This window comes from Malus sylvestris, chromosome 5, assembly GCF_916048215.2.
Source record: "Malus sylvestris chromosome 5, drMalSylv7.2, whole genome shotgun sequence".
NCBI classification, from domain to species: Eukaryota; Viridiplantae; Streptophyta; class Magnoliopsida; order Rosales; family Rosaceae; genus Malus; species Malus sylvestris.
Window position 1 is genome coordinate 9,004,953 of NC_062264.1, and position 13,488 is coordinate 9,018,440.

At 41.8% G+C, this 13,488-nt stretch overlaps 1 protein-coding gene across 1 annotated transcript; it reads left to right on the top strand.

The window, feature by feature from the left end:
* The first annotated feature begins 975 nt into the window (after window positions 1-975).
* LOC126624114 (peptide methionine sulfoxide reductase B5-like) lies at window positions 976-11,160 on the top strand. The gene is made up of 3 exons (XM_050293135.1): window positions 976-1,404; window positions 10,603-10,759; window positions 10,862-11,160. The coding sequence occupies exons 1-3, from the start codon at window positions 1,064-1,066 to the stop codon at window positions 11,024-11,026; spliced, it is 663 nt and encodes a 220-aa protein (XP_050149092.1). The 5' UTR covers window positions 976-1,063; the 3' UTR covers window positions 11,027-11,160.
* Window positions 11,161-13,488: the final 2,328 nt, after the last annotated feature.

Consider the following 13,488-nt stretch of genomic DNA (forward strand, 5'->3'; position numbering starts at 1 on the left):
CAAGAAAAGGGGAGCAACCGGGGTTGGTTTTGACTTCTAGGTTGGTACTTTGATAGGCTCCACACTGTCTCACGACTCTTCTAAGTTCTTGATTGAATTTATTGTTTAAATCATTAGAGAAGCTATCTGAGCACCAACGACTATATCATCTGATTTAAAAAATTGCAGTTAGGCAAATAATAAAAGGGAGCTTTAATGAAAAGGGCTTGGACTAAGTTTATTTTAACAAAAAACCATGCTATAATTTTATTTAATGAAAATTAATTAAATATTAATGAAAAAGCCTTAGAATTTAATAAAAATGACAAAGGAGATTAAATTTTAATAAAAAAGGACACAATTTTAATAATAAATTTCTTTAAAAAATGACCAAACACGCGTTCCTCTAGCACAAACACTGTTTATCAAATTGAACACTATTTATGAAACTGAGCGCTATTTATGAAATTGAACAGTACTACATTGTTTATTGGTCCAATTTCATAAATAGTGCCTAGTTCTTGGTCATGTTTTATAATTAGTGTCTAGTTATATTGTGTCCAGTTTCATAAATAATGTATAGTGATTGGTACAGTTTCATAGTGTCTCTTTCTTAGTCATGTTTTATAACAGATGCTACTGGAGACAAGGGAAAGAAAGAAAACCGGAAAGAAAACATAAAAAAAAAAAAATACACAAAAGGAAAGGATAGACCAAGACGGAGGGAAAGAAGGGGTTTGAGGGAGGGGTTAGTGGGCTAGAGGGGAGAAGGAAGACCCTAACTAGAGAGGAAGGAGTCGACGGCGAGTAATTGGTTTGGGGGGGGGGAGGGGGTTCTATGCAATAAAAAGGGAGCGACCAGAGTTGGTTTTGACGTCTAGATTGGTACTTTGGTAGGCTCCATATTGTCTCACGACTCTCTAAGTTCTTGACTGAATTTCTTGTTTAAATCATTAAAGAAACTATCTGAACATCAATGACTATACCGTTTGATTTAAAAAATTGCAGTTAAGCTAATAATAAAATGATAGGCCCGCAAAACAGGGTGCATATTCTATTGCAGTTGAACTAGTCCTATCTTGAAATGGGCTTGCACGTTCTGACGTACTCTCCCCTTTCTTCCTCCAAGACCATAATCTTCAACAGCACCACCATCACACCCACTCTCTGCAACCTCCTCCGCCCTCCAAACCCTAAACCCACCTCTCTCTTCCGAACCCGTTTCACAACTTTACCCCCAAAACACATCGCAAGCGTCATACCCGCTGCTGGGTTTGCTGGGTCTTTGCACCGCAGCAAGCGGAGCTTTCGTGGCGGGGTAGTTGTAGCCATGGCTGCACCTGGGTCGACCCAGAAATCTGAGGAGGAGTGGCGGACCGTGCTCTCTCCCGAGCAGTTTCGGATTCTGAGGCTGAAAGGCACAGAGTAAGATGCACTTTTGCAATTGTTAGTTTAGTTGCTTATTTATTTTGATTTAGACTTGCAGTTTTATTGCATTAAATATATAGATTAGAGAAAGAATTCGCAGTTTTGAAGGTGTTTTGATTTATTTTTGTTTATTTAGTTGGTACTTATTACAAAATTCACGTATTTTCTGGCAAGTTTTAATATTTGGAAGAATTACATATTGATTGAAATAATGGATGTGCTTTTTCATTTTGAACTGCTTTGGTTAGTATCTTTCATTATTGTCCGGTCAGGAGTCGGTACTACATAATACATACCGATTAGAGACTGAGCTAATGTTAATTATTGTTCTTCATCTCCTTATCCATCATATCTAATCTGGAGATTACATTAATACTAGCTTGGGTTTATGGAATTCTAAATGAAGTTCATCATGTCTAGTAGCAAAGGCAGCTGCTTTTCACGAAATGAGCGAGTTCCGGTTTTTATCTAAATATAAGTGGCGAAAACAAGCATCATTAGGGTGTCATATAAAATGTTCTGCTTATAAACATTGGCATGTTGATTGCCATGATCACGACTTACTCGGGGAACTGATTAATATGATGAGAGAGATGATATGAGTTGTATCAAAAAACCAAATAATTCAGATTCGGTACTGAAATGGGCGCAAAAAGGTCCATGCTCATAATGTATGACTATGAGCCTAAAGTTGATTGTGATCCTACGGTAGACATTTATCTCCTTGGGATCGATTAATATAGACTGAAGACATTAAACATTATACAAGTGGAGTTGCAATAGGGGATGCTGCTATATTTAAATTGCAACAGTTATATCTGTACACTTACATAAAGATTTCAAGTATTAATCTGTGAGCAAATAGACCCACAATTTGTCGATCCCTCTTGAAGTTTTAGGAAATGTGATATCAGATATGTAGTCTCTGACGTAGCAAGTGTTCAGTTAATGTCTGTAATTTCTATTTCGTTTCTTTGTTAATTTCAAGAGGACCCTTAGATTCATTCTAATTACTGAAACTGTGTGCATCAACATTTAACTCCGCCTATGTCTTACATGGCCGGTCCCAAGCCCGGATAAAGGAGGAGGGGGAGGGCGTCAGGTAGTCGACAGCCGGCACTCCATGATCACGTCGAATCCTTATGAAAATGAATCCAGAACAAAATCGCGCTAAAGCTAGGGCGTCACCCGTAAGTGGCGCGCTGTGTGGCCTGAGCACAGTGATAAGTGAGCAAGGGTCGCTGTATCTCCATCGGCACCCGGATGCAGTGTTAAATGAGCAAGGGGGCCATAGAAACTTCTTTTCGAACGACTCCACTCAAAGTTGTTTGGGAGCATATGCTCCTATCAACTTTACCCGGGACACACAAAAGAAGTACTTTGATCCTATTAGACAGGGGAGGGTGAAGAAGTTAGGACAGAAGGGTAGAGTTCAAGAGAGCAAAATGCGTTTAGGAACGTGGAATATAGGAACCTTAACGGGAAAATCTATGGAAGTAGTGGAAGTTATGGTGAGGAGAAGGATAAATATTATGTGCCTACAAGAAACTAAGTGGGTTGGTAGTAAGGCAAAGGATCTAGAAAACTCAGGGTTTAAACTTTGGTATTCGGGCACAAATAGAACGAGAAACGGTGTTGGCATCATCGTGGACAAGACCTTGGTACAAGATGTTGTAGATGTCAAGAGGGTAGGAGATAGAATCATGGCAATCAAGATTGTAATAGGACAAGAACTTATCAATGTGATTAGTGCGTACGCACCTCAAGTAGGGTTGGATACGAGTTCGAAGGAGAAATTTTGGGAAGATCTTGGAGACTTGGTGCAAGGAATTGCTCAGACGGAGAAGTTATTTATAGGAGGAGATTTAAATGGACACGTGGGCAGGGAGACAGGCAACTATGGAGGTTTTCATGGTGGCCATGGTTTTGGGGAGAGAAACGAGGATGGGGAAGCTATCTTGGATTTTGCAATGGCATATGATCTCTTCTTAGCCAACACCTTCTTTAAGAAGAGAGAAGAACATGTGATCACCTACAAGAGTGGGTCGTCAAAAACACAAATAGATTTTCTTCTAATGAGGAAAGGGGATCGTATAACTTGTAAGGATTGCAAAGTTATACCAGGAGAGAGCGTGGCTAATCAACATCGCTTGTTGGTGATGGATATACATATCAAAAGAGTAAGACAAAAGAACAAGACTTGGAAGTGCCCAAGGACTAGATGGTGGAATCTAAAAGAAGAAAAACAAGTCATTTTCAAAGAGAAGGTAATCACCCAATGTGTGTGGGATAGAGAGGGGGAAGCTAGCCAAATGTGGGATTCCATGGCTAGTTGTATCCGAAAAGTAGCAAAAGAGGTATTAGGAGAGTCCAAGGGCTTTGCCCCACACCAAAAGGAATCTTGGTGGTGGAATGAGGAGGTACAAACAAAGGTGAAGGCTAAGAAGGAATGTTGTAAAGCCTTATACAAGGAGAGGACCGATGAAAATGGTGAAAGGTATAGAAAAGCGAAGCAAGAGGCGAAAAAAGCTGTCAGAGAAGCTAAGTTAGCGGCTTACGACGATATGTATAAACGACTAGATACCAAAGAAGGAGAGTTGGATATCTATAAACTATCTAGAGCAAGGGAAAAGAAGACAAGGGACTTAAACCAAGTGAGGTGCATCAAGGATGAGGATGGAAAGGTTCTTGCTACAGAGAACGCGGTTAAAGACAGATGGAGAGGTTATTTTCATAATCTTTTCAATGAAGGACATGAAATGAGTGATTCTTTAGGGGAGTTGAGTAACTCAGAAGAGTGTAGAAACTACTCTTTTTATCGTCGAATCCGGAAGGAAGAAGTGGTTGTAGCTTTGAAGAAGATGAAACATAAAAAAGCAATAGGCCCAGACAATATACCAATCGAAGTGTGGAAACTTTTGGGAGAGACAGGTATAACATGGCTCACTGACCTTTTCAATAGGATTTTGAAAACGAAGAAGATGCCAAATGAGTGGCGAACGAGCACTTTGGTGCCTATCTACAAGAATAAGGGCGACGTACAAAATTGCATGAACTATAGGGGTATTAAGCTAATGAGTCATACAATGAAGCTCTGGGAGAGAGTCATTGAGCATAGATTGAGGCAAGAGACACGGGTTTCGGACAACCAATTCGGGTTCATGCCAGGGCGCTCAACCATGGAGGCAATCTATCTCTTACGAAGATTGATGGAAAGATATAGAGATGGGAAAAAGGATTTACACATGGTCTTTATAGATTTGGAAAAAGCGTATGATAGGGTCCCAAGAGACATTCTTTGGAGGATTTTAGAGAAGAAAGGAGTACGAGTAGCATATATCCAAGCTATAAAGGATATGTATGAAGGAGCAAAGACTGCCGTAAGAACTCATGAAGGACAAACCGAAAGCTTTCCCATAACTGTAGGATTACATCAAGGCTCATCCTTAAGTCCTTACCTTTTTGCGTTGGTAATGGATGAGTTAACAGGACATATTCAAGATGATATTCCTTGGTGTATGCTTTTCGCAGACGATATAGTGTTGATAGATGAAACTCAGGAAGGGGTAAATGCAAAGCTTAACCTTTGGAGAGAAGTGTTGGAATCTAAAGGTCTTCGCCTAAGCCGATCAAAGACAGAATATATGGAGTGCAAGTTCAGTGCAAATGGAGGCCAAAACGAGTTAGGGGTGAGGATCGGAGATCAAGAAATACCAAAAAGCGACCGTTTTCGTTACCTAGGATCTATCTTGCAAAAGAACGGAGAATTAGATGGAGATCTCAACCATAGAATACAAGCTGGATGGATGAAGTGGAAGAGTGCATCCGGCGTGTTGTGTGACCGCCGTATGCCATTGAAGCTCAAGGGAAAATTTTATAGGACGGCAATAAGGCCGGCGATGCTGTATGGCACAGAATGTTGGGCGGTGAAACATCAACACGTACACAAAATGGGTGTAGCGGAGATGAGGATGCTTCGTTGGATGTGTGGGCACACGAGAAAGGATAAGATTAGGAATGAGGATATCCGGGGTAAAGTAGGAGTAGCCGAAATTGAAGGAAAGATGAGAGAAAATCGGTTACGGTGGTTTGGACATGTGCAAAGAAGGCCTACTGACGCTCCGATTAGAAGATGCGACTATGGGACAGAGGTTCAGGGCCGAAGGGGTAGAGGAAGACCTAGGAAAACTTTGGAAGAGACTCTAAGAAAAGACTTAGAGTACTTGGATCTAACGAAGGACATGACACAGGATCGAGCACAATGGCGTTCTAAGATTCATATAGCCGATCCCACTCAGTGACTTGGATTTTCCAAGTCTCCAACCGAGAAGTTTTCCTCACTCGGGAAATTAAGGGAACACTACCCCAACCTACATGCTCCACTCAGAAAGCTTCAACATACAAGCTTCAACAAAAGAAAATTCAAAGAACTTAGCGAAGAAGGCTTTGGTGTATTTAACACAATACGTTGAAATGAAGGAAAGCTTATTTATTGATATCCCCGATCAGTTACAAATATGTATATATACATGAGTCAAAATAAACACACAAGACGGAGCCTTCACAAAGGTTGCTTAGGAGAAGTCTCAGCAGTCGGTAGAGCCCCAGAAAGAGAAGGCACCGGAGGGGGATCATTTGGAGCCTCAGTACTGGACAGAACCCTAGAAGGAGGAGGCATCAGAGGTTGATCATTCGGAGCTTCATTACGCGGTACAGCCCCAGAAGACGAAGGCAATAAATGCCTTTGGAACAAACCCACAAATCTCTGATGATCAAGTAAAACCTGACCATCAGTTTCCTTCATCTGGTCAAGCTTCCTCTTCATGTTTGTAGCATAGTCATGTGCAAGCCGGTGCAACTGTTTATTCTCATGCTTGAGCCCTCTAATCTCCTGTTTGAGACTCATCACTTCAGCCGCCAAGGATTCAACTTGGCGGGTTCGAGCAAATAGGCGTTGGGCCATATTAGACACAGAACCTGCACACTGAACACTGAGAGCCAGCGAATCCTTAACAGCTAACTCATCAGACCGTTTGGAAAGTAGTCTGTTATCTTTGGGAGTGAGAAGGTTCCTGGCCACCACCGCAGCGGTCATATCATTCTTCATCACGGAATCCCCAACGGTAAGAGGACCAGTAGGGGAGACGAAGGATGGGCGCCATATGTTGTCTGGAGAAGGCGGGGCTGCCTCTTCAACAAGGTTCAAGTCAAAACGACGGTCGGAGGGGCCAGACATTTTCAAAGGTGTTGAAGAGAGAAGAGGTCGGACAAATCAAGATCTTAGAAGTGCAAGAATGAAGCTTCTACTGGTGGAGATTCAAGTGTGCTTTGGAACTTAATGCCAGCCTCTATAAAAATCTGCACTCGACGGAGCTTCAGAAATCGAAGAGGCGCCTGCTCAGAAATCGAAGAGGCGTTTGCTTTCTCAAAAGCTGGGCTGCTTAGAGATCACGAGGGTTGATCTCAGAAATCGAAGAGGCGTTTGCTTTCTCAAAAGTTGGGCTGCTCAAAGACCACGAAGGCCGATCTCAGAAATCGAAGAGGCGCTCGCTTTCTCAAAAGCTGGGCTCCCCAGAGACCACGAGGGCCGATCTCAGAAATCGAAGAGGCACCTACTTTTCCAGCCTTGTCAGCACCCGTCACACGCACACTCAGCTTTGCAGAAATTATGGGCATTCTGTCGAAGACTTCTGGGGAAGTAGAAAACACATGAATCTTACTGTTCAATCACCCACTTCCCACATGCAACAATAGCTCATGGGTACCACAGATAACTTTGCCAAAGTTCTCTGCCAAAGTTGAGCACGTGAAGCTTGCAGCTCCCACTACATCGCTCTGACCAAGAAGGGTAAAAGAATAGCAAAGAAACAGCACTAACAAAGTTTAGACCCATAAATTTTGAAGGTCTAGCTACCATATTATTACCCACAAGGGTAAAGGAACAGTACCACTGCTGGATAATTGGAAAGTCCCTGTGTGTCAACCTCTGTGCTTCGTGGCAAGGTAGACTAGCAAACATGCCCAACCTTTACTCACATTCGAGAAAACACTCCCAATAAGATTGCTTGCTCCAAAATCGAAGAGGCACCGTCCTCCGAATCTCGAGAGCCAGACTCCCAACATGACTACTTTCTTAAAAATCGAAGAGAGGGTAAAGGAACAGTACCATTGCTGGATAATTGGAAAGTCCCTGTGTGTCAACCTCTGTGCTTCGTGGCAAGGTAGACTAGCAAACATGCCCAACCTTTACTCACATTCGAGAAAACACTCCCAACAAGATTGCTTGCTCCAAAATCGAAGAGGCACCGCCCTCCGAATCTCGAGAGCCAGACTCCCAACGTGATTACTTTCTCAAAAATCGAAGAGACACTGCTCCCCGAATCTTCGAGAGCCAGACCCCCAGCATGATTGCTTTCTCAAAAATCGATGAGGCATCGTTCTCCGAATCAATCGAAGAGGCGCTCGCTTTCTCAAAAGCTGGGCTGCTCAGAGACCACGAGGGCCGATCTCAGAAATCGAAGAGGCACCTACTTTTCTAACCTTGTCAGCACCTGTCACACGCACACTCAGCTTTGCAGAAATTATGGGCATTCTGTCGAAGACTTCTGGTGAAGTAGAAAGCACATGAATCTTACTGTTCAATCACTCACTTCCCACACCGTGCTATGACCAAGCAGGGTAAAGGAATAGCATTACTACTTGTTGTTAGGGAGACTCCTATATATGTCGACCTCCATCCCCAACGGACAGGCAGACCTGCAAAAATGCTCAACCCTTCATCATATCTGAGAGGGCACTCCCAACGAAGCCTTTCGAAATATTCAGCTTTCTTTCCCCCCGATAATACCTCTGCAAACAAGCTATACTAGAGCAAGAATATCTCATATCATCAGGGTTAAAAGCAAGAGTATCCCATATCATGCTTTTTCCCTGTCTTTTCCTTTGGCCTTGTTTTTACCTGCAAGACAAGGAGAAAGAGAGCAATCAGTCAGCACTTGGAATCAAGCTTCCAGCCAGGAACTGACTGCCTGGAACCCCTTACCTGATTACTTACCTGGCATTGCTCTCGAGTACTCATCTTCAACATCTTATGTTTCCAGGGAAGATTCCGCATCTGCTTGAGGAACAGATAGGGCAAGTGCGAAGGATACAAGGAAGCATGTGGAGACAAGCGTAACAGCACACGTGCCGATACATCCATTACTCTGTCAAAAGCAAAAGTATCCCATATCAGCAGGGTGGAACGTACTCTAGATTTGATGGACTTGTTTTGACCCTCAAATTCTTCAGTCGGCCTTATACTCTGGAGGAAACCAGAAAACCCTCCAGCTCAGTTCAAGAATAAGCCTGTGGAAAGTTACTTCTTCAAAAGCAAAAGTATCTCATATCATCTCTTCTCATTTTTCTTCTCTTTATCCTTCATGCTGCTGCAAGATGGGGAGAAGGTGAACAATCAGTCGGAGCTCTGATTGCTTACCTTGTCTGTCACCTCTTTCAGCAGACCCCCTAGCTCGGCGACTTGGGGGACTCCTACTACATGGTTTGTATCGCGCTTGACCAAGCTTGAGACTACAAGTAAGCTTCAAGAGAAATTGATACATTACCTTGTGCATCTCCACCAGTTAAAGATACCACCCCTGGATGGAGGAAGAGTACTTCCAGAGAAGATGCCACATCTACCTATGAGACAGATAAGGCAAGTCAAGACGACACCACACTCCGATACTTAGAAGTTTCGTGATTACGAGATCATTCTCCCACAATATTTCCTAATGTCATTTGTACTAAATCATTCACTTGTACTCACTAAAGGAGAGCTTGAACCTATGTACTTGTGTAAACCCTTCACAATTAATGAGAACTCTTCTATTCTGTGGACGTAGCCAATCTGGGTGAACCACGTACATCTTGTGTTTGCTTTCCTATCTCTATCCATTTATATACTTATCCACACTAATGACCGGAGCAATCTAGCGAAGATCACAAAAAGCGACCGTTTTCACTACCTAGGATCTATCTTGCAAGAGAACGGAGAATTAGATGGAGATCTCAACCATAGAATACGAGCTGGATGGATGAAGTGTAAGAGTGCATCCGGCGTGTTGTGTGACCGTCGTAGGCCACTGAAGCTCAAGGGAAAATTTTATAGGACGGCAATAAGGCCAGCGATGTTGTATGGCACAGAATGTTGGGCGGTGAAGCATCAACACGTACACAAAATGGGTGTAGCGGAGATGAGGATGCTTCGTGGGATGTGTGGGCACACGAGAAAGGATAAGATTGGGAATGAGGATATCCGAGGTAAAGTAGGAGTAGCCGAAATTGTAGGAAAGATGAGAGAAAATTGGCTCCGATGATTTGGACATGTGCAAAGAAGGCCGACTGACACTCCGGTTCGAAGATGTGACTACGGGACAGAGGTTCAGGGCCAAAGGGGTAGAGGAAGACCTAGGAAAACTTTGGAAGAGACTCTAAGAAAAGACTTAGAGTACTTGGATCTAACGGAGGACATGACACAAAACCGAGCGCAATGGCGTTCTAGGATTCATATAGCCGACCCCACTTAGTGGGAAAAGGCTTTGTTGTTGTTGTTGTTGTTGTGTGCATCAACATTTGACGCCGTCTGTGGGAAACGACACAAAAAGCTATATCGGTTTTCTTTCATTTTTCATCTCACCACCGTGAAACCTCACCATTGTCCACCGTGGAGGAGACCAATTCCTAGGCCCTCTCACCCCCTCTCAGAGCCTCACTCTCATTACAGAGGCTCTCACACTCTCTCCCTCACAATCCTCTCAGAAATACAATATCAGTGTGGACGTAGCCCAAACTTTGGGGTGAACCACGATACATCTTGTGTTATTTACTTTCTTGCAGATTCACGGTCGGATTTACGTTGTTCCAAGACCTCCGGTTTTGTGCATCAACAAAATTTGTGGGACTTATTTATTTTTCCTACTTCGTTCCAATTAAAACAGCAAAGGAAATCCATGATAGGCTGCATCGAAATTGCTGTTGCAAGATCTTCAGAAAGAAAACATGAATTGCTGCATTGAACATCTAAATTAATCTATCCTAAAACTTTCATTACAAAGGTGTAATGTAACATTCTAACATGCTTAATACTTCATGATGATATGTAAATACAAGAATGAAGACTGACTTGTGATCTGGACATTATTTGGTGCTATAAAGGTATCCGGGCACAGGAGAATATGACAAGTTCTTTGAGGAGGGAATCTATACCTGTGCAGGATGCGGGACTCCTCTCTACAGATCCACAACCAAATTTAATTCGGGTTGTGGCTGGCCAGCTTTTTATGAGGGTCTTCCTGGGGCAATAAATTTTAACGTGAGTAAGCTTCCTTGTGTTAATCCTTATGTTTTTTGTTTCTTAATCTTAATTTAATTCAAGCTCTCAGTTTTACTGTTAATGAAATTCTTATGCTATCAGCCAGACCCAGATGGGATGAGGACTGAAATTACATGTGCGGCTTGTGGTGGACACCTGGGTCATGTATTCAAAGGAGAAGGTTTTCGAACACCCACAAATGAACGCCATTGCGTTAATAGTATTTCACTCAAGTTTGTCCCTCCCAGTTCTAGTCCATCTCAGTGAAGCGTTTGTTCCTCCCAGTTCTAATTCATCCCATTGAAGCCCTTCGCATGTTACATTTCAATACCGTAAGTTACTGTCAATAAAGTGGTTGTTATGTAAAGAATAAAGATTGATGGTGAAACTTTTTGTGCTAATGTTGTCTCTCTTCTTTTTATATGCTTTAACTAACATAATTTCACCAAATGGGACTTCTTTTGCTCCCATTCCTCCAGCGAACGCAGATTATGTTCTGTCTGAGTTCTGATGTATAGGAAATTAGGAATGGACTCATGCATCCTAGTTATGCTTTGCATTCTTGCTTTAACGGAAGATTTGTGTAAGGGTTGGTTTGGTATTGCTGTGCTTTAAAAAAAAATTGTTTTTGCTGTGCTGTGAGAATAAGCAGCTATGAAATAAAGCAGCAAAATATTTAGTAAACTTTTTTTGTAAAAGTACTTTTGGAAAAAGAAGCAATATTATAGTGTTTGGTAAATTTTTATGTAAAATAAGTGTGACTGTGTGAAATAACCAAAAATGGTATAGTACTAGATATATCATTAATTTAATTTTCTTAACAAATAAAGGTGAATTACTAAATATACTTTATTTTTAAAAGAAAAATATTTATAAACTTTATCTTAAACATATAATCCGACGTTTAACAAGAAATCATAATCCAATGTTTAACAAGAAATCATAATCCAACATTTATGCTACTTCACGTTTTCAACTTTGTTTCAAAGCTCATTTTTGCTGCTTCATATTTTCAGCTTTATTTTTTTCACCAAAAATTGTAAAAATAAGCTGTTTTTAAGTGTTTATCAAACATCTTTTCTAACTCAACTTTTTTTAATACCTACTTTTTATAAAAGCATCTCAATACTAAACCAATATTAAAAGGGTAACATGGTTTTGTTCGTTTCTCGTGGGGAAACCCTTATATGATGTCTATTGAGTAAAAAGAAAACCTTGTGTTTCGACAAAAAAAAAGAAAAAAGAAAAAAGAAAAGGAAAATCTTGTGTGCGTCCTCATTGTAAAGACTTCAGCTGCTGGTCAGGTTTATTATTGTGAGAGGGTTGAAGTAATATACGCACATTGTGTGCGTGAATATCTTTACAAACTGATAGCAAGGTTGAATGGTTTCGTGTGTTAGAACTTGAAAGGATCTTGTAGAAAGACATCCTTCGGAGTCAGGGTACACGAACTTGAACTAATAAGGCATCGGCTAATAGCTAGTTAAGGTTTGATTTATAACTGTTGATGCACAAAATCAGCGAGGACTTTGGTACAACAGAAAGTATCAGGTTCGTAACCTTCGCTTGGTTGCTTTGATCACTAGTGAAGATAAGTACGTAAATGAATAGGGATAGGGAAGCAAACACAAGATGTACGTGGTTCACCCAGATTGGCTACGTCTACGGAGTAGAGGAGTTCTCATTAATTGTGAAGGGTTTACACAAATACATAGGTTCAAGCTCTCATTTTGTGAGTTCTAGTGAATAGTTTAGTACAAAATGACATTAGAGATTATTGTGGGAGAATGATCCCTATTTATAGAAGAGAGTTTCTAGTTTTGTTCTGACATTGACACGTGTCGTGTTGTGATTGGCTTCTGATGTTGACACGTGTCGCGCTGTGATTGGCTTCTGATGTCGACACGTGTCGCATTGTGATTGGCTTCCTGGTTGAAGGGAAGCTCTTCTGGGTCCTTGACGGTATAACGTTGACCGGTGCTCAGTAGTTTCAGGATTGGTCAAGTATGGTACAAACAGTGCTCCCCTAAGTTCCCGAGTAAGGGAGGCTCCTCGGTTGGGGACTTGCAAGATCCAAGCTACTGAGTAATCACGAAACTTCTAAGTACCGAAGTGTGGTATCATTTTCATGTGCCTTATCTGTCTCATATATAGATGTGGCATCTTCTCTGGAAGCACTTTTCCTCCATCCGGTGGTGGTATCTTTAACCGATGAAGATGCACAAGGTAATGTATCAATTTCACTTGAAGCTTACTTGTAGTTTCGGGCTTGGTCAAGTGCGATACAAACCCTATAGTAGGAGTCCCCCAAGTCGCCGAGCTAGGAGATTTGTCAAAGGAGGTAACAGACAAGGTAAGCAATCAGACTTCCAAGCAAGCAACCTGGATCGGAGGTTTGACCTCGGCTTCCTGTTGATTGTTCTCCTTCTCCTTGTGTCGTAAATAGCACCAAGGATAAGGAGAAGCAAATGGAAAAGAGATGATATGAAATACTTTTGCTTTTGAAGAAGTAACTTTCCACAGGCTTATTCTTGAACTAGGCTGGAGGGTTTTCTGGTTCCCTCCAGAGTATAAGGCCGACTCAAGAATTTGAGGGTCAAAACAAGTCCATCAAATCTAGAGTACGTTCGACCTTGATGATATGGGATACTTTTGCTGTTGACAGAATAGTGAATGTGGTATGGAAAGGTGTCATGCTGTAGTGATCTGTTTCAGCTCACCGTTGAACC

What these genes read in the sequence shown, in the direction of transcription:
- LOC126624114 (XM_050293135.1), top strand. Translation starts at nt 1,064, where the DNA reads ATGGGCTTGCACGTTCTGACGTACTCTCCCCTTTCTTCCTCCAAGACC. An exon ending in CTGAGGCTGAAAGGCACAGA is followed by an intron (nt 1,405 to 10,602) that starts GTAAGATGCACT and finishes GGTGCTATAAAG; the next exon opens with GTATCCGGGCACAGGAGAAT. An exon ending in CTGGGGCAATAAATTTTAAC is followed by an intron (nt 10,760 to 10,861) that starts GTGAGTAAGCTT and finishes TTATGCTATCAG; the next exon opens with CCAGACCCAGATGGGATGAG.